This window comes from Parasteatoda tepidariorum, chromosome 1 (genome assembly GCF_982258835.1).
Source record: "Parasteatoda tepidariorum strain Cologne lab strain chromosome 1, Ptep-v5.0, whole genome shotgun sequence".
Lineage (NCBI taxonomy): Eukaryota > Metazoa > Arthropoda > Arachnida > Araneae > Theridiidae > Parasteatoda > Parasteatoda tepidariorum.
This window is the reverse complement of record NC_141755.1, coordinates 123,648,332-123,670,994: the sequence shown is the minus strand read 5'-3', so window position 1 is coordinate 123,670,994 and position 22,663 is coordinate 123,648,332. Positions and strand designations below refer to the sequence as shown.

Genomic DNA, 22,663 nt, shown 5'->3' with positions numbered 1-22,663 from the left:
ATCGAGAAATGTAGAAAGAAACGCGCTACAATCAGAACTAGCGCTACAAAACTAATAACAAAAGCAGATACTATAATACAAAGTGACACTAAAGAAATAACAGAACTAAATGAAATATTTGAGCAATTAAGTCAAAAGGAGAGTATTTTGACATCATTAAATTCTGAAATTGAAAATTTAATTTCGGTTCCAGCAGAATTCGAAACTGAAATTAGCGCTAGCGAAGAATACAGCGAAAAAATCATCAGTGCTAAGTGCAAAATTAAAAATTGCTTAACGTATTTAGAATCAGTTAATCAAGTGAAATTAACTCCCGCAAGTTTTGTAAACAATAGTGTTAGCATAAAATTACCAGAAATTCCGCTTCCGAAATTTTCGGGTAAATGTGAAGAATGGAGTACTTTCAAATTGCAATTCAATAATGTTATTACATCCAATAATCAGTTGACAAATGCACAAAAACTACACTATTTAAATGCAGCTTTAATCGGAGAAGCTAAAAATCTTATTACATTAGATGATACATTCACTTCATTATATACAGCTTTAGAAGAAAGATACGAAAACAAAAGGTTAATAGTAGAATCTCACGTTAAATCAATATTAGATATTGAAAAATTAACGCATGAGTCGGCTAAAGACTTACGTAATTTAATTGATTGTGTAAAGAAAAATATAAGAGCATTAAAAATTTTGGAGTATAATCGCAATGATCTTTCTGATATTTTTGTTTTAAATATAGTACTTCAAAAATTGGATAGGGAAACTCGAAGGCAGTATGAATTAAATATTAGCTCAAACGATGTTCCTAAATTAGATGATTTATTTTCATTTTTGGAAAAACGAGCTCAAATATTAGAAAATGTTAGCAAAACCACTCCTTTCAGATTTAAGTTAAGTCAAGAGAGAAATCCAAAAACGAAAACATTTCTGATTAATAAAAGTGTAACTCAATCATGCATTTTGTGTAAAATGAATCATCCTATCTTTAAGTGCGATTCTTTTTTGAAATTGAATAGTCATCAGAGAAGTGAGCTGGTATCAAAACATAAATTGTGTTTAAATTGCCTAAGCAGTCAACACAAGTTATTGAATTGCAAATCGAAACATTTATGCTACATATGCCACTCAAAGCATAATACACTACTCCATAAAGAACGCGAAACTATAAACAATTCTGCGGTTTTGGCTTCTTCTTCTCACGGTCATGACCTCAATCCCGAAGCAGCGGTATTTAATATTCATCAAAAAAATAATGAAATTGTTTCTGCTTCTTTATCTTGCATTAATTCGAAAAATAAAACAGGGCTTCTTCCGACTGTTTTAATTTGGGTTTTAAATCCTTTAAATGGATCTTATATGCAATGTAGGGCGATATTAGATTCAGGCAGCATGTCGAATATTTGTACAGCTAATTTCGCTAATAAATTAGGTGTACCTCAAGAAAAAATAAATTATCGGGTTTCGAGTTTGGGTGGAAACGAAACTACAATAAGATCAAAAATACAAGCTACAATTTGTAATGGTAATAGCTCCTTTTTGAAAACTCTTGATTTTTTAGTGATATCCAAAATTACCGATTTTCTTCCTGTTACATCCTTCAGAGTAGATAAGTTAGAAATTCCGCAACAATTAGCAGATCCTAATTTCGCGGTAACTGGAAGAATAGATATGCTTTTAGGCGCGGAGGTAATTTTCGAAATTATCAAGGTTGGAGATATCCGCGTTGCAAACAGTGATTTGGTGTTTCGCAATACTGTTTTTGGATACATTGCAACTGGAGCAATAAATACCCGCACTCCAGAAATTCACTGCGGTTTCATAACCACTCAAACAGAAGTCGAAGACTGCTTAGAAAAATTCTGGAGAATAGAGGATATAGACTATAAAATAAAAATTCAGAGTGAAGAAGAGAAGTATTGTGAATCACATTTTCAGAATACTTATCGCAGAGATGAGCATGGACGATTCATCGTAGAGATGCCAGTTAAGGACGTTGAGCATTTAGGAGAGTCCAAAGACTTAGCTGTGCGACGTCTGAATCAACTATGGAAAAGATTATCCAGAAATCAAGAAATGCAAGATTTATACAAATCATTTATGCAGGAGTACTTAGACATGAATCATATGGAAAAATATGATGATAATGAAAGCAATTCCGGTAGTCAAATTACCTATTACCTCCCACATCACGGTGTTTATCGTCCAGAGAAGGCAACCACTAAGTTACGTGTTGTGTTCAACGCTTCATCAAGTACCTCAACGGGTGTGAGCTTGAATGATGTCATTTTGAAGGGGGACGTGGTCGAGGACATTTTCGAAATCATGACTCGATTTCGTAAACATAAATATGCTTTCACGGCAGACATCCAAAAGATGTTTCGACAAATCAAAATAGATCCATCGCAGCTTGATTTTCTAAGAATTGTTTGGAAAGATTCAGAGTACGCAAAACCTGTAACATTCAGACTCAAGACAGTCACTTACGGAACTGCTTGCGCTCCATTTCTCGCAATCAGAACTCTCAAGCAGTTGGCTAAAGATGAATTACGATTTCCACTGGCATCATTAGTTCTTTTGGAAGATATTTATATGGATGACATCGCTTCAGGTGCTCAAAGTTTAGAAGGTGCTCAGAAAGTGCAACAACAGCTGAACGATATTCTAGCAACTTGTGGAATGTCTCTTCATAAGTGGAACTCTAATTCAAGGGAGTTAAGGAACAGTTTACCATTAGGTGACCCAGCAGAGCATGATTTTGCATCAGAAGTTGATGCGAGCGTCAAAACTTTGGGTGTAAGGTGGAATTCAATTGAAGATCAATTTACGTTTAAAGTATGCATTCCAGAAATGACCACCAAATTCACTAAGCGTGAAGTGCTGAGTTTTATAGCAAGACTGTATGACCCATTAGGCCTTTTGCAACCTGTCATCACGAAAGCAAAGATGTTTCTCCAAAAATTGTGGGTACATAAACTGTCGTGGGACGATCCCCTTCCACCACAAATCGCAGGTCAGTGGCTTAATTTTGCATCTTCTATGCAACATATAGAAACTATTCGCATTAATAGATACATTTTAACTGACTTTTTCACGAAAACTGTTTTAATGGGTTACGCTGATGCCTCGGAATTAGCGTATGGAGCTGTGGTTTACATGTATTGCCCAGGCCTAGCTGAATCAAACACTTGCCATATTATTGCAAGCAAATCTCGTGTTGCACCCATTAAAGTAATTTCTATACCACGTTTAGAACTATCAGCTTGCTTACTTCTTTCTCAACTCGTAAGAAAGGTTTATAATTCTCTTAAAATGGACATTGACGAAGTCATTTTGCATACAGACTCGACCATCGCACTTGCATGGATTAAAACGCCAGCCCACCAGCTTAAAACCTTTGTTGGAAACCGAGTCTCCAAGATCCAAACCTTGACTGAGAACTACCAGTGGAGACATATTTTCACTCATAACAATCCCGCAGATCTCATTTCCCGTGGCTTGAATCCTCAAGAACTTTCCTCATCAGACTTGTGGTGGTCGGGACCATCTTGGATGAAAAGTGGTGAAATATCGCATTTGGAGGAAATCCCCCTCTCAACAGACGCTCTCAAAGAAGAACTCAAAAAGACATCGTGCTTGATTGAAACAACTCCTATTGACTTTCCGATCATTTACAATGTTTCATCATACGTTAAGTTAAAAAGAATTATAGCTTGGTGTCTCCGCTTCATAATGAACTGTAAATCTCCGAGCAATCGCATAAATGGTTATTTAACTAGTAGTGAGATAAAACTAGCTAGAAACGTTTTGGTCAAAATAGTCCAAAAACAAGAATTTCCAAACGAATATCACCAGCTAAAAAATAGCAAACCAATTTCTTCGAGTAGTAAGATCCTCTCCTTGAATCCGTTTTTGGATGAAGAGGGCCTTATCCGTGTTGGCGGTAGGTTAGAAAATACACAATTATCGAATGAAAGAAAACATCCTATTCTCCTACCGAAAAAACATTACTTAACTAATCTAATTATAATTCATTATCATGAATCCTTCTTGCATGCTGGAGCACTTTTACTATTATCAGTTATTCGCAAAGAATTTTGGATAGTAAATGCTAGATCAGTTATAAAAAAGCAAATCTGGAAATGCATAAAATGCTTTCGATTAAAAGAAAAAACCGCGACACAGATAATGGCTCAATTACCACCTTCAAGAGTAACGCCTTCTAGAGTATTTTCCATGACTGGTCTGGATTATGCAGGTCCATTTTTTGTGAAACCGCGATCTGGACGTGGAGTTAGATCAGTTAAAATGTACATTTGTATATTTGTGTGTTTCGCGACAAAGGCGGTGCACATCGAAGTTGTTGGAAATTTAACCGCTGAATCATTTATTGCAGCTCTAAAAAGATTTGTTGCGCGAAGAGGAAAACCAAATGAATTATTTTCAGACTGTGGTTCAAATTTTGTTGCTGCAAATAAGGAAATTAATCGAGTAGTTAAATCTCTTCAAAAAGAAGAATCCATCCATCAGTATTTTGCCGATGAGCAAATTAAATGGCACTTTAACCCACCTTCAGCACCTCACTTTGGAGGAATTTGGGAAGCTGCTGTGAAATCCGCAAAATCGCATTTGAAAAGAACAATAGGTGATCATAAATTGACCCTTGAAGAGTTTTTAACTCTTACTGCACAAATTGAATCCTGCTTGAACTCTCGTCCTTTGTGTCCAGTATCGGACGATCCCGCTGAGCTTTCAGCACTTACCCCAGGACATTTCCTTGTAGGAACCGCTCTTTCCTCTATACCAGAAGAGAACCTTCTAAGCGAAAACATATCCCCATTAAAACGTTGGCAGTTGACTCAAAAACTTTTCCAGAATTTTTGGAAAAGATGGGTTAACGAGTATATTTCCAGCTTACAGCAGCGCCCCAAATGGTTGCGAGAACAGCCTAATTTGAAAATTAACGATTTAGTTCTCATTAAAGAGGACAATATTCCACCTTTGAAGTGGAAATTAGGGCGTATACAAGAAGTTTTTCCTAGTGCTGATGCTAAGGTAAGAGTGGTCAGTGTCAAAACTGAGACTGGAACTTATAAAAGACCCATTCACAAATTGTCAGTTTTACCTATTGACTGATTAACTTTCTTTATTTTATTTTAGACTTTTACTTTTCTTTTTGTTTTGTGTTATAGTTATCCGGTTTATACCAAGGAATCTATACATCTGTTTATAATTATATATATTTTAATTTTAGGTATGTTGCATTAGTTTTATAATTATCTTTTTATTAGATGTGTATAGTTTAATTTTGTTTTTTGTCAATTTATGTGCAAATTTTGAAACTATGTTTCAAGGTGGCCCGGTATGTTGAAGCCGGTATGAATGTAGTAATAGTAGCGCCACCTACATTAATTAGAAAAAAGAGTCAGTTAATGTAAAACAACCAAAGAGCATACACGCTCGGTGTTTGCATCTCCGCAGCGCTACCAGCGCACCCGCAAAATAAATTATATACAGTCCATTGTCCAAGTTTGATTTTATACACCCCGCAAGCTATCGCACAACACAATTAAAATCAACTAATATTTTTAAAAATCATTAGTTTGAATCAAATTTTTTTACAAAAAAAATCTTTCAATGAAATTTTCATAGTTTTATTTATAAATATATTGCTCTGCTAATAAGTTTTAAGCAAAATTACGTTAGTACTAATTCCTATGCATTTTAAAACTAGGGATGGATAATTTAACTGTTTAAAAACACATTCTTAAAAAGTGCAATTAATTTTAATATTACAAATATATTTTTATATCATAAAATTATCTTTGTTTAAAGTGTAATTTTTTAAGAAAAAAAATTTATTACTTTATATTTAGAGATGATTGTGCTCTGGATTTCCGGACTTTTCGCTAACCATGATCCGTAGGTTTCTGGAAATCCAAGGTTCAGAAGTTTCAAGAAATCATTGACCTCATTAATGTATAAAAATTCTTGTATATTTTATTTAAAAATATTAGAACTAGAATTTATACTTGGCATTTCTTTCATTTATAAATATATTTTCTCGAAGAATAATAAATGTGATTAGAGATAAAAGTAAACTTATACATAATTCTTCATTTAAATTATGCTCTATATAATTTATTTAGAATTTCATGTTTTGAAGATATCAATGGTTTAAATTTATTAAGACATTAATTTTTTGAAATGGGTTATTAATGATTTTACTCAAGAAAATTTCAGGATTTTTGAGTTAGGTTCACAATCACCCCTGTATATTTGTAAACCTTTAATAAAAGTATAAAAGGTAAGGGAGTCTCTATTTAGACATTTCCAAAAATTAACTTAATGACCATGAAATTATTGCATTGATTCATTTGTTATCTTTAATTTTTTCAGTAGTTCATTATGATGCATTTGTATATATTATGTGCGATAAAATAGATTTTTGTGCAATAATATTGTTCGAAATTATTTTAAATAATATTTTTTACTATAATTGCCTTTATAAAATTTATCTGATTAATTAAATTTAATTATTCATTTCTAAAATAATCCCTTTTTTTATGTCTATTTGTGGCAAGCAGAGATTTAGGACACATTTTAAACCGTCCTGTCCGAAACCATTGAATTCACAATTTTAAAAAAAGGCGAAAAATGAAAGGTTAATTTTTGAACAGAATGAAGAAAAAATTTTGTTTTATTAAAAAAGTTTATTATTGTTTTTAATATAGCATTATTTATCCTTATGCAAAAGCATAATTTATCAGTATTAAAAGCATATTTATTCATATTTAAAGGTATTCACTTTTGTTGTTCATTGAATTGTGGAGCTTCATAAGTTATAAATCTTTTCTTATTTCCATTAAAAAGTTACAGCAAATTGTATAAAAAGTTTACAATATTTATTAATCTATGTAATTATGTGTACAATAGTTATTCATGTAGAATTTTTACCTTTCTCCAACGTTCAAGGTTTAGGACATTCTAAGACAGTTTTGAACACCCATAAGTCTTGTCCAAATTTTGCATCTAAAACCTCAACCCTGATTTCAAGTGAACAATGATTGTGTAAAATTTGAATTCCATTTAAATTATCTTTTGTTCTTTAAAATGAATTTTAAGTAATTTTTTAATTTGTGTGAAAGGAACTGAGTATATTTTTATGATGGCCATTCCAAGAAATCAGTGTTTATGTGAAATTGTAATTCTTTAATTTCCTTTATGTTTTAACAGCTCTGCATGGAGATTCTGTTAGACAGGCAGCTGAAGATGAAGATCTGAATATAGATGTTGATGATACAATATTCTATGGGGACCCTCAGTATCCTTTTTATTCCATCAATACCTAATTTGTATTTTAATGTCATTTTACAAAGGTATTTTTATTTGTGAAACTAGCAGGGAAAAGGTTAGCCTGGAAAAAATTCTTGAGTAGGTCCACCCTGGGCTGTCGAGCCATTGATGATGATTTTTATTTGGAAATTTCATTTACTTTTCTTGTGGTGCCCAAGATACCTTTACTTTTATAATTTTATGTTGAGCAATTATTGTTGCTTGAATCTGGTGCATAGCATTTTTGAAAGGTGTTTAAAGGTGCTTATTTTCGTTTTTTAAAAGACCTTAAAGTTGCTTTATTCATTGGGTGTTTTTAAAAAGTGCTTAGTTTTCCCTTTTCTAAAATAAGATTTTTTTTCTTTACTATGTCTATTTTCGCCACATATTATGCAAAAGCTTGCTTTTCACTTTGTATTCAATGTTTTCACAATTCATTCAACCACAATCCATTTTCACCTACTGTAGGTCAATAGTAAGGTCAAATTATTTTACATGTTTGATGAAATGCTTGCGAGTCTACTGAGCTGATTTCAGTGAGATTTTGGCATTCTCGTGCTATCCTACTTCATTTTGCAAAATATTCTCAATTTCAGTCTTCATTTTCCACCCTCTGAAATCGAATCGAAAAATCTCTCGATCTTTTTATGGTGACTGATATAATCAAGAAAAGTAATTATTTTATCATGATCATGAAAAGTATTTTGTGTTTTGTTAATGTACATAGTGCTTAAAAATATTTTTTGAGTACTTAAAATGACTTAAAAGGAGCTTATTTTTGTTGAAAGATTTGGCCACGCAGCCAGGCTATATATTAGTGAAATTGGCACTTATTTTTTGAGGAATATCATTTCAAAGGCAAAATAAAAATAAATACATACAATAAGTTATCTAAAATAAAACTTTCTTCTGCCATGAGGCCTTTGAAATATGGAATTCTAGAAAATTCCATATTTCAAGGTCCTTGTGGCAGAAGAATATATTATTTTATAGAATTATTATTTTTTTTTCTGGGCAGTTTTACATCTTTTTCTTTTTTATTTTCAAAGGGGTTAATCCTAAACTGCTAATTTCTGTTTTATTTAAATAATATAGGAGTAGTAAGAAATATTTTTGCTTTAATTAAGTATTTAAATTTGAAACCCTTTTACTATGAATAAATATCTTAAACTGTGTTCCTTTTATTATTATTTTCAGTACTTTTTAAGCAAAATAATTATTTGATATAAGTTTTTTGATTGCAAAAAAAAAATGGTTTTTAATAATATATTTTTTTGCAAAATGTGAAAGAATTTTATAAAATTCATACTTCATTTTGTTTTTAGTCCAACAGGTGTTTTTTATTTTACAGTCAAATGACAGAATATTTGATTTCAAATCCCAGTTTGTTGCTGCATCATTTTGTACTAATAACTGAACAAATTTAGCTGAAAAACAGTTTAGTTACTCTATTTGCAATTAAAAAAAAGTATATCATATTATAAGGAAGCTTTTGTGATGTTTGTATGATAGCAGATAAAATATTTTTTAACCAGATAAAAGGGACAATTTGCACTTTATACTATACATCTAGTTTGTCTATGGTAAGAACTCCCCTTGCCACAAAGTCTGAGGCTTTCTGCTGCTATGGAAACAAGACTAGCGCATTTCAGGGAGGGTAGCTTCTCGTCACTCTAGAGCTAACACAATAGACCGAAGAAAAAGTTCATTTCTCTTGCTGACTGGAGCCAAAACTTATCCTAAACAGTGACCCCACACCCCTACTTGAAATAGTTTTACCTCGTTACCAAAGTCACCGCCGCAGGTCCAGACGAGTGGCATGGGACTTCAGACAAACTCTATTTGTTTGATAACCATTGGTTAAAAGTTACATTGTAAATTCGTTCTGTAGCTCCACAGCATGTTATTGTATACTTCTCTAATTACAATGTTTCCTTAAATAAAATTTGATATTCTGAAATTGATGTGATTCCTAATACGTCATCTGAAAAAGATAGATCAGATTTGGAACAGCTTCGAAAGGCGGTGTAGTTATTACTTTTATTTTATTTGTATATATTGGCATGCTTTATTTTCAATGTTAGCTATACTATTATTTTTCAAGAAATGTTTTGATAATTTCAGTGTACCTTATAAGGTTGGTATATTGCTGCACACTAGTACAAGATTCTGTCCTTTTTTTAATAATTTAATCAAGTAAAAATGAAATCTAAATTTTTGAAAAATTCATATTGATTTAATATTTCTCCCCGGCTTGCTTCGGAACAAGTTATTACTCAATAATGAAGTGAGCTATCTATGGGCAGAACTTTATCCATAGAATTGATGGTGACTCATGGTCTGAAACCATGAGTATGATTGCTCCCCCTTGTCACTTGATTTAATTTTATATTTTAAAACCGTAGTTGATCAGTCGACCCAATTTTGGGTTTGCGTCTACTGATGTCCAACTCCATAGTCTTATACTTTTAAACCCAATCTAGAAGACAAGGAAGCTCCTATATCAGTATCCCCAGAGGTGTGATTTGTTATGGGAACACGGAGGACTTTGTGACTCAACGATCTTTTGGACATGGGCCCAGTGCCCTACCGTTACTACAGCTACTAATTCTGCATGCATTATTATTATTATTTTTTTATGCTTATACATAGCTGCAAACTCAATTGCATTTTCCAATAGGCTACAGTATTTTGCAAGTTTCTTCTGGTTTAATAAAAATTCTCCCGGTTTTACTGCATTTTAGAAAATTCCCTAAAATTGAGTAAGTTTCCTTAAAAAAGTCCCTATTGAAATAGAATTTTTGTGCAGATTATTGCTTGCTTGAATATTTAAATAAGTGTCACTAATTTTAATTATTAATTGCTAATTTTAATTATTAATTGCTAATTTTAATTATTAATTATTGATTCTAATTTTAATTATTAATTGCCCAAAAGAGAATAACATAAAAAAATATGGGGTTTAACTATTCACAAGGAAACAATCATAGATTTTAGCTTTCTTGTATTGATATCAGAAATAAATTAAATGAACCCTTTTTGTATAATATTGCTCATGCTTCAGAAAAATGTGTTTTTACAAAAAATTTAGATTTAGTCCTTACTAATTTTTAACTCTTTCAATTTTTGTATCTACAATATAAGCATTTTGAGAATGACTTTGAAATTTGTCATGATAGCAAACATGTCCAGTTTTTACTCTTATTTTTTTATAGCATTAAGTTACAAAATTACTTTAGTTAGTTAAAATAATAGTGCTGATATTGTTTTCATTGTAAAGTTCTGTTGGAAAAAAAGTTGCATTTCGGGTTAGTAGCGTGTGTGCTTAAAAAAGAGTTAGTACAACTATCATGCATTACCTGCAAAAATATTAAGTTTGTATTTTTTTTTCCTTCCAGAGATTCATCTGCACGTCCTCAAAATTGAGAGATAAGTCATAAATGGTCTAAAGCAGGTAAGTAATTAGTTTTATCTTCTTACATTAATTTTTTGTTTATGTGCTTAGATACAGATAAGTTTGATAATATTTATAGGTAAAAGGGGGCAATAGAGGGCACTGACCAGGGAAAATGTGTATTGATATTATTTGATAAATTGTGATTGATTAAATGTGTTCTATATTTTAGTCACTGACCCACAGACCAGTAATATTTTATTTTCTCAATTTCTACCTCCATAAGTATGGTTCCCTGTTACATACCTGTCAAGCTTCCTGTTTTTTAACGAAAACTCCAGTATTTTATGATTATCTCCTGTTTATCTGTATATTCTCGAATTTCTCCGTATTTGCTGAAGAAATTGTAATAAAAAAAGTTTGGTAATAAAATATCCGCTGATGGCAAAAATACTTCACTTATTCGTCAACAAATAGTGCTATTGCCAGTTCTGCAGTAGTAATTATAGATAATGGTTTAAAAAATCTTCTTTATATTAAGATTTATATATATATTTATTACTTTGCTGAATGTAAATGCTTAAATTATTTCCAATTTTGAATTTCTCTTTTTGACTGACATGATAATGCATGATGTATCAAAATTTTACTCATAGCCCTAAAAAATGTCATTTGTAAAATCTCCGTTATTTTTTTATCTTCTCCAATGTTGACTTGTATTCTGTTATTTTTATACAGGCCTAACACTTTTATTTTGAAAATTAGGTAGTTTAGTAGTTACTGCAGTATTTTGTCTCTTCATTTAGCAACATTTTTTAGCCTCGAGATGGTTGGCATCGATAAATTACCTTCTCAAAACAGTGCTATTAGATTGAGGTTATGGTGACCTATAGTTTGTCTGTGATAAGAACTCTCCTGACTCAAAGTCTGCTGCTATGGAAATAAAAATGGCGCATTTCCTGGAGTTTCTCTTCAATCTAGGACTAACACAATGGAAAAAAATTCCCTTTCTTTCACTGAACCGAGTGATACCCTGTCCTAAACAGTGACCCCACAGTACTTAAAATAGTTATACCTCGTTACCATATTCACCGAAAAATGGCTAAGAGAGTTCTTACTTTAGCTGGCTTTTCCTTCTTGTGAAGTGCATGCTTGTAACAAATTTTGAGCAGATCAATTAAAATTGACTAGAGAATATATATAAATTCTGATATCATATTGTTTTAATCTTTTATTATCTTCAGTGTTAAGAATATTTAGAATAATATTATGAAATACTTTCACTAAAAGTATTTCATAATATTCTAAATAAAATTATTATTATGATATAAGATTATACTTATTTCGTGGATTTTTCTTACAGACTCAGATACTGAAATCTCAGAGTTATCAAAGTGAGAAAACATATTTGTTTTTACCTCTATTATCAAGGTTCCCTTTTTGTTCTGTAAGGTAAAAGATTTTTATTTGTTCTAGAAGTCTAACTGATTCAGATCCAGTGGTTTCATCATTGAAAGAAAAGATCAAATCTCTTGAAGATCAAGATAAGAATGTTCGGTGTCTCATTTGTTTGGTAAACATCATTTTATGCATTTACATTCTTTTTTTAAAATAAGTATATTTTATTTGATATGTGGCAGAATCGTGGTGACACAGCGACATTGTTGCAGAACATTCCTGAGTTCTTGTAGAAAGATTTTTCCTTTGGGAAGTAAAAAAACTTTGGTTTTCTTTTCTTCAGAAATTTTTAAAAGAATTTTCTTATCTCCACAGAATTATAGTCAAACAATACCTTTCTTGCGCATTGGAGTGAAAAAAGAAATATTAGTGATTTTTCTGTCATTTGAGAATAATGAAAGAGTAATGAAGTAAAAATCTTTGATTTTCTTGTCTGCAGAAATTTTCGTCCTTTTTTTTAATGCAAATATTACTATTGATTTCAACGTAGTTTTAAAAATAAAATATTTTTAATTCTGTATTATTTGTTACAGCAACTGAATCTAAAAAAATGAATTTAGTAACCCGTTTTTGAAGAGTCTGATTTGCGTGATTTTGAAGTCGATCTTTTGTAACAGTAGTTAATGCTGCGGATGTCATGATTTTTTTAATGGGATGAGGATTTACAAAAGCCGAGAAAAATAAATAATTAGTTCTTCCCCCCCCCCTACAAAGTGCAAGACTATCTACATAGTATTAGAATAATAAAAAATATTACGTATTCAATTAAAAAAGTTTTTTTCTTTCTTTGAAATTGACGTTTCTGTTTTTTCAATTTAGTAACATGTTATTTTTCAAAGTATTTTGCAGAAAGATATTAGTATTAGAGGGGCATGTCGCAGAAAGCCCAAAACAATTCTGCCACAGGGTAATTGGGAAATGAAAAGTAAGAGTTTTCTTTAAAAAAAAAAAATTGTTTAGATGTTAATCACTTGTGTGGAAAAATTATTTGATAAAGCTGATTTATGTTTTCAGTATCGGACTTTTAATTCTTCTAATTTTGAACACGAATTCAAACTAAGCTAACTAGCCTACTGTTACCCTTATCGTTAAATAATTACAACATCTATTACAATTCAATTATTTCATAAAATTTTACCTTTTAGCGAAACTTTTCCATGTTTCCATTCTTCTCATTCTATTATTTGTCATACCTGCCAAGTCTCCCGTTTATGAACAAAGACTCCTGTATTTTACGACTATCTCCTGTTTACTTGTATATTCTCAATTTTCTCCGGATTTGTCTAAGAAATTTTGGTGATACGAGTAAAATATCTACTGAGGAAAAAGATGCTTCTCTTATTCTTCAATAGATGGTACTATTGCCAGTTCTACATCATATTGAATGTTTACAGTTTAAGTAATTATAAATAATGGTTTAAAAAATCTTCTTTAGATGAAGATTTATATACATTTTTTTTTACTTCCGAAATGTAATTATTGTATATTATTTCCAATTTTGACTTACATAATTAACCATGATGTATCAAAACTTTACTAGTAGCCCAAAAAAATTTTACTAGTAAATTCTTCGTTTTATTATTTTTCCAATGTTGGCGGGTATGATATGTTTTTGCTCAGAAAATGTTATATTTGACCAAACAAATAAAGTAAAGACATTTTCTTATGAAAAATTGCATAGTATAGATAAAATACAGTATGGATTACGTGATATATATCTTGAAAAGTCATGGAATTTTTTTCTTAAAATTGAGTTATTTTAATGTCATTTTAAAATATGTGAATGAGAAAAAATAGTTATCTGCAATTTCGTACTTATTAATAATTAGTAAAGTTGTAAACCAATGAAAAAAAAAAAATTTCAAACATTTCTCTTTAACGAAATAATTGAAATTTTCAAATGACTTTAGAAGCTGTAACTAGACCTTTTCCCTACTGTCCAAGTGTCAGGGCACTAGAAATACTGAACCAAGTTACAAATTTTATTAAAAATTTAATAAGGGACATTCACTAATTTACATTTGTAATCTAAATCTATTAAGATGTTCCTAGTTTGCTTGATTCCTTACATATCTTTATAAATTCAGTATGATCGATAATATTAATCTTGTTAATGTTTTTGGTCAATGTACATTTATAAATAACTCTTATTTAAATCTAAAATATTCAATCGATAACTTTTTTAAATAATATTTTAACTAATTATTAATTTGAATTAAAATTATTTTTTACATAATCAAATAAAGTTGTTATTAAATTTAAAAATAGAATAAAATCTCAATATGAATTTGTGCATAAATTGTTATTATTGTGGAGCTCTTTAAAAAGAAAAGAGCCTTTTCTCAGAAACTAGTTATTTTATTATGATCATGTAAAGTCTGTAAAAATGATTTTGCATTATGTTGGCAGGTATATATAAGAAATTCTTTTTTTTTTCTTTTCGAAATTAAGGTGATAAATGTGGTTTTTCTTTGTAGGAATCTTGTACAAAACCTGTTGTATCCACCACCTGTTGGCATGTGCATTGTGAAGAATGTTGGCTCATGACAATGGTAACTATATTTCCTTCCTCAGAAGGCACTTACTTAAGCCTTCTGATAAAAGATATATTAATAATCATTTTTTTTTTAATTACTGAACAAAACTTTCATAAATGCAGATTTAGCAATTTTTAAATCAATACAAATCTTTAATATTTTAAAAACTTTTCAAACAAAAAACAATATTTAATATTAACTCAATAAATTAAATTTACATTTTTTATTTTTTACATTTGTTTTTTCCTCTCACTGTTGTATTACTATAAGCTGTTATGTTAAAAAATGCTATAAAAAAAATGGTCAAGTTTATATTTTTGGTTTCTTTTATGATTTAGTTTTTATTCAATTCCTATTATTACAGTTCACACTCTCCTTCTATCTTTTTCAAATTTTCAATCGTTTATAAAATACTTTTTTTTTCATCCACTTAAGTTCAAATACATTTTGTTTTTAAACTTGTAGTGGGTGTGACACTTGATGCTAATACAGTTTTTTCAATTACTAATTCATTCATTAAATGTAATTGATTAATTTTAGTTTTACTTGATAAGAAAAATTGTAATTATTTAATAAAAAGTAACTAAAATAAAATTTTTCTAGTTTACTTTTTTTTTTTTTTTTTTTTTTTTTTTTAAGTCTACTTGAAGTAAAATATTTAATTTTTTGAACATTTAATTAAATTAAAACTATGTAATTCTGTTTTAATTGATGTGTAAGTTTTTTTCTTTCGTGACATATTTTATAGCATTTTGACAAATGTATAGAATATTTACGTATATATATATATATATATATATATACAGTGGGTGATCGGTTAACGAACTGATCGGTCAACGAACAAATCGGTTAACGAACACTTTCACGAAAGATTTTTGTGTTCGGATAACGAACACATATTCAGATAACGAACACTTTCAAGAAAAAGTTTTTGAGTTCGGACAACGAATACATATTCGGATAATGAACAAAACGAATTCTAACGAACACTTCTCGGCCTGAAAAAAAATAATATTAAACATTTGTTATAATTTTGCATACAAAATAAGATCAATACACACTTGAATACTTCAATTTCAGTATGAATATCAATATTTTCTGGCAGCTAATAAGTTATGGGCGAGTGGATTTGCTGACATGGCGAATAAATTAAGCGAATTCTTCTTAATTTTTTCGAACAGTGCAGACTATAAAATATAAAGGTGCCAATGACGCGCTACCGCCGTAAAAATACGTGAAATATGAGAAACGGACTAAAAATCGTTTTTCATCTCTCTTCAATTATGTTGCTTACCTATTAATTTTCGAAGTTCTATTGAAAAAAAAAATTCCAATAGAATATTCATACAAATTAGACCATCAGTTTCGGTTTTAATTTCAATATAAACAGAAAAATATTTCGTTTTGAGCGCTCCCCCCCCCTCGTTCATTCGCCGTCCCATTCATTTTCTTGAATTGCAAGAGGGCAAACTCCTTTCCAAATATAGTCAATCGCCTTTTAGTCGCCACTGGCAACCCTGAATGTGGTAATAACGCACGTGCGGTGCTAGTGTGCGTCGAAACTTTGTCAATTGTGTACACTAGTTGGTTCCTGTTCCTCTGAAATTTTCGTGTGTGCTTTTCTGAACCCCTTATAAAAAAACTGAAAATCTGACAATATTATGGGTCCCAAAAAGCATGGAGTGTGAAGAACTGTGCTCACTTTAAACACCAAGCGAGAAATGATAGCCAAAGTTGAGAGTGGACAGAAACTGACTGATGTTGCGAAACAGTATGGCTTGAACAGGTCTACAGCATGCACAATATTAGCTAAGAAAGATATCATCAAGAAGACTCAAGCAGCTGAAGGAGTAATGAAAATCACATCTGCGAAGCAAAGAAGTGCCATCCATGATAAAATGGAGAAGTTGCTTTTAGTTTGTATGAATGAACGGGAAATGAAACGAGATGTAACTAGTATGCCTATCATTCAAGGGAAGGCTAGAGAAATTTTTGAGAAATTGAAAGAACAAACTCCAGGTTCGTCATCCGAGGAGTTAGAATTCAAGGCTACCACTGGCTAGTTTACAAAGTTTAAAAGAAGGTCTGGAATTAAACATGTATTAATGCATGGTGAGTCTGCTAGTGCAGATAAAGAAGCAGCTGAGAAGTACCTACTGTCTCAAATTTCAAGAATTCATTGAAACAAAAGGGTATCGTCCACAACAAATATTTAATTGTGATGAAACTGGTTTGTTTTGGAAGCGCATGCCGAACCGTACCTACATCACGAAAGATGAAAAAATTGCTCCTGGGCATAAACCTATGAAAGACCGATTGACGTTACTTTTGGGAGCTAACGCTAGTGGTGATATGAAGCTAAAACCAGTTCTCGTTTACCACTCTGAGAATCCTAGAGCATTAAAAAAAATTCCATAATTAAGGGCAAACTGCCAGTAATGTGGAGATCGAATCAGAGGGCATGGGTCACTCAGTATCTTTTCAAAGAATGGCTATTTAAAGTTTGTGCCCCGAGCATCGAAGACTACCTTGATACCAATGACTTGCCGTTGAAAGCACAGCTGCTATTGGACAATGCACCAGGACACCCAAAGGATCTTGAAGATAATTTGTTGACAGACTTTCCCTGGCTGACAGTTAAGTTTTTACCTCTGAATACGACTTTGCTGATTCAGCCGATGGATCAGGAGGTTATTGCGGCTTTCAAGAAATTGTACACTCGCGTGCTGTTTCGTCGGTGTTTTGAAGCAAGTCAATTCTCCTCAACAATGACTTTAAAAAATTTTGGATAGAAAAATTTGACATTCTTGAAGCTATTCGTATCATTCAAAAGGCGTGGTCAGAAGTCACACAGTGACAGTTGATTTCTGCTTGGCGGAAGCTGTGTCCATCCTTCGTTCAAGGAGACGGGGGTGATCAGGGAGACACCCCTGAAATTATGGATGAAATTTTGACAACTGCTAGAGATCTGGAATTGGAGGTGAACGAGGATGACATAGAAGAGCTCATAATGGGACATGAAGATGAACTGACGACAGAAGAACTCCAAGAAATTTTGAATGAAGAACACCAAGAAACACAGCGAAATGTGTCTCCTTCTGAACAGGAGGAAGACGAAAGAGGACCAATGCCGACATCTGCAATTAAAGATCTTTTGAAAAAGTGGGAGGATGTCAGAGCAATGGTCTTAGAATGGCACCCAAACCAAGCTGATGTCAGTAGGGTTGGGGATCTTTACAACGACAATGCTATTAATTACTTCCGGAAAATCCTGAAAAAGAGAGAAAAGCAATCGACATTGGACATGTTCTTCAACGCCCCATAAGCAAAAAATGAAAAGGACTGATTAATATGCAAGACTATACGTATGTATTTTTTTTAAAAAACTTGCTATGAAATTATACATTTTTTAAAATTTAATTTTTAGGGTCCCCAGAACGAATTAATCGATTTCACATAGAAGTCTATGGTGAATCAATGATCGGTTAACAAACAATTCGGATAGCGAACATAGTCTTAGAACGGATTAAGTTCGTTAACCGATCACCCACTGTATATTCAAAAGTAGAGAAAACATGGAAAATATTACAGAACAAAGAAAAAAGGGGGGAAATTAAAAAAAATTTGGAAAATAAAAGATTATATTTTATTTTATAAAATTATTAGAAAAGATTTTATAATTTTTTGCGGATTTTTATAATTTTTTTTCGGATTTCTATTACTATTTTTCTTTTTTTCATTGTTCTGTAATTTTTTCCATTTTTTCTCTACTTTTTGAACTTATTTTATCAGTTCTATTTGCTTGCAGCTTATGCACAGTAAATAAAATTTTTTGTTTTTTTCTTTTTGTCTTTATTTATTATGCTATATGTATGTATATATATATATATTGTTGCTTTAACGCTATATGATATACCAAATATGATACAGAAACGTTAGTTTTTGGTTCGACAATTGATTGTTAGGTGGAGCACTGGCAGTATGAATTTCTTAATTGGCTTTTAAATATTGATCTATATTTCAGATATGCTAAAGCAGTTTTGTAAAAACAGCTGAACTTTTAGCGCTATAATGCAACAATTATATTTACTATGTTAAATAAACATGATCACTATACTTTGTACATAAATTAGATTCAATTATTTTAACAATTCAATACGTAACAAACAGAGAATGAGGATATGAGAAAAAGCAAGCAACTACTTTACAAAGAAAATTATGTTAACTTCATTCTTTTGTTTTCAGTACTTTTAACCATTGATACAAGCTTCCTTTTGTGTTTAATTTGCTGAATTATTTATTGTTTAATTTGTTTATTTCTGATAGTTTTAATTTTATTGTTGGAAATGATTTTTTCTTTTAAAACAATTCTTGCTTAACCTCCAAATCTTTTTGATATGTCATTCTTGCTCATTTTAATTTATGACACAACTTGCCATGAAGGTTGGACAAAATAACAGAAGCACTTCTATGCAAACAGATTTTTTAATATTTTTCAAAAAATACTTAGAAAATTATTTAATAACTTTAGATGTGTTTAGTTCATGCGATTTCTCATACATATTAATAAAGTTTAAAGCTTTCAAAGGTTTGAGGAACTGACAATAAATTGCAATCGAAAAATAGTGTTTTTTAACACACTATGCAATAACAGCATAAAATTTCGTAAGCCTAACTTAAACATTCATGGAAATATAGACATTTAAAAGAAAAAAAATATTGAAAATGCAAAAAGTTTCTAGTAATTTTGTTGTTTCTAGTAATTTAAAATTCCGAAATTGATATGAGGGCTGTAACTGCAATCTGGAAAATATGATCGTCATTGTCAAGAGAGCAATAAAAATTCTCCTCAATTTTAATGATTTTACTAATAATTGAATTACTATAATTATATGTATTATTATAGTAATGTAAATTTAATAACTCCTTAATATTAATTTCATTCTTTGCATATTTCACCATGTCTGTAACGGAGAAAACATCATTTTTAAAGACTCTTATTCTATGCACAGAGTGCAAAAAGGTTTCTTTAAAAATGGAACCTTTTTGCACTCTGTGCATAGAATAAGAGTTAGATTAATCATTATCATCAATGGCTCGATAACCCTGGGTGGACCTTGGCCTTCTGAAGATGTTTTTTCCAGTTTAACCTTTTTCCTGCTAGCGTTTTCCAGTTTTTAGTTTTTAAGATCAAAAGGTCTTTTTCTAGGCCAATCTCAAATTTTGCCAGCTCTCTTTTGTGGTACGGTCTTCGTCCATTCTGATAGTGTGTCCTGCCCATTTTATTTTTTGTCGTTTAATAAAGTTAATAATGTCAGGTTCTTTATATGAGTGATAAAGCTCTAAATTTGTTCTTCTAAGCCACACAAACTTCAAAAATACTTCTCAAGTCCTTTCTCTCAAAGGTACCCAAAATAACTTATCCGTACAAGATAGGGTCCAAGTTTCAGAAGCATATGTTAAAATAGATCTTAAAAGAGATTTGTACAATAAAACTTTTGTTTTTCTATGAATTACATAAGATTTATATATTTTCGAATTCCATTCAAACATCTATTGGCAATAATAATTCTCCTTTGTATTTCCATTGTAATATTGTTCCTGTTAAATTAATAGTTTATTAAATAAGAGCAAAAATTTTAAATTCAAAGATATACAAATTTTTATATAACTTTAAATGACAAAATCTGCTGATTTTTACAATTCTGAGTGCAAAATATATTTGACTTGATTAAATAGTTCTACAAATAATTTAATTTATGAAAAAATTATATTTAAAAATCCAAAGTTTCAACTGCTTTCCCGACTAAACTATTCGGACCTAATCTTCCAAAAGGTATATCCATTTGGAAGAAGTACATACTTTTCAAATTTTCTCGGCTAAAAATATTATCTGCTCAAATTAGTTAGAATATGCAGCATGTTTATAAAGTTCCGGACACATTTTGATGTTTAATAACTCATAAAATAATAAAGATGATTAAAATTAATAACATAAAGGGTTAGATAGACTCAAAAACTTCATGACCCTTGTCAATGAACTTCCACGTGTGCCCCCTTTGTCGCACGGAGAATATCAAGTCAATAGTCAATTTCACGCCCGGTAGCGGTAAACATGTTGGCATCCACAGTGGCTACTGCAGTTGTAATTCTGCCTTTTAAGTCATCAATGTTCAACACGATCTTCCTGTAAACATTGTCCTTTATAAATCCCCAAAGAAAAAAGTCCAGCGGTGTTATATCAGGTGATCTGGGTGGCCAAGGAATTGGACCTCCTCGCCGAATCCATCTTCCTGGAAAATGGTCATTCAAAGAGCTACGAACGATGATACCCCAATGAGGTGGTGCACCATCTTGTTTCAAAAAGACATATGGCTGAAGCTCTTCTAGTTGTGGAAATACTAAGTTTTCCAACATGTCTAAGTATAGGACTGATGAGACAGTCTCTTCTGTAAAAAAGAAAGGCCCAATGACTCGGTCCTGAATTAGTCCACACCACACATTAACCTTAGGGAAATCCCTTTGTGTCTCACGGTATTTATGGGGGTTTTCAGATCCCCATATACACACATTATGGTGATTAACAATGCTAGAAACATGAGAGGATGCTTCGTCGGAGAACATTATGCGCTTCAGAAAATCAGCAGCATCTTCTATCCTTCCTAACATATCTGTTGTAAACCTCTAAAAAAGAAGGGGGCGCACATGGAAGTTCATTGACAAGAGTCATGAAACTTTTTGAGTCTATCTAACCATTTATGTTATTAATTTTAATCTATCTTTATTATTTTATGAGTTATTAAACATCAAAATGGGTCCGGGACTTTATAAACACCCTGTATATTGTTAGGCACTCTTATCATTAAGGTTGCATTTTAGTAGGTAAAATTTTGATCAAAAGCGCTTCATTTTTTTTTCTTTTCTTTTTAATTTTATTATTGTTTTTTTTTTCAATTCAATTCCTTTTATTACTTAATACTCTATTTATATCTCGCTCGAATTTGCAATTGTTAATAAAATACTTTTTATTTATCCACTCAAGTTCAAATACACTTTTAGTGGAGGACATTTGATGTTTATACAGTTTTCTCAAATATTAAATCTTCTTTTAAATTCAATTAATTAATTTTTGTAGTATATGGGGAAAAAAATTGTAATTATTTAATAAAAAGTAACTAAAATAAAAATTTTCTTTGTTGACCTCTAAGTAGGAATTGACTTTAAGAAATCTTTTTTTATATTATTTTGCACCACTGAAATGTATTTTTATAATTAATGTTCTTTTCCGACTGCGTCTCATGAGTCTCAAATAAATTAAAACAAGGAATGTTTTATCAGGTCACTTATAGTTGTTTCTCATATGTTAATTTCTAAAATGAATGTTGTCTCAATACTGAATAACTTTTTTTTTTTCATTTATAGGGTGTAAAGAAACTTTGTCCCCAATGTAATAGGATCGTTTTTCCATCAGATTTAAGAAAATTTTATCTATGAATCATCAGCCACAATCATTGTATATTTGTAAATATTTCATCTGAATTGTATGATGTCCAAAGATTAGTAAATATTCTGTTTTTATATGCATTGTTCTGAATTTATTTTTATAAGTTCAAAAAATTATAATATGTTTCAAATATAAACTGCTAGTGAGATATATTATTAAAAATCAAGAATTCTTTTCTTTAATAAACTATTTCTCACAAGTCAGAAAAAATAGCATTATTTTTACAGAATGGAAAGTGACCAATCAGAATTGTCAATAGCAATAATTAAGTTTAATAATTCTATCATGTATTATAATTATTCCGTATAAAAATTCTAGTTCTCAGAAGAATATTTACACTGACTTCATCTAATGATGTTTTGTTTCCTGACAAAATATTTGACGCATAAAACTGACATATTTGACGCAAACTTTTATCTAATTGAAAACATTTTA

The 22,663-nt window shown here is 30.8% G+C and overlaps 1 protein-coding gene across 1 annotated transcript; it reads left to right on the top strand.

Annotated features, from left to right (window-relative positions):
* Nucleotides 1-3,108: 3,108 nt before the first annotated feature.
* On the top strand, nt 3,109-22,304 carry LOC147816872 (uncharacterized). Its single transcript, XM_087157421.1, has 9 exons — nt 3,109-5,055; nt 5,355-5,376; nt 7,237-7,324; nt 9,460-9,472; nt 10,765-10,789; nt 12,093-12,123; nt 12,206-12,302; nt 14,665-14,739; nt 22,147-22,304. The coding sequence occupies exons 1-9, from the start codon at nt 3,109-3,111 to the stop codon at nt 22,216-22,218; spliced, it is 2,370 nt and encodes a 789-aa protein (XP_087013547.1). The 3' UTR covers nt 22,219-22,304.
* The last annotated feature ends 359 nt before the right edge of the window (nt 22,305-22,663 follow it).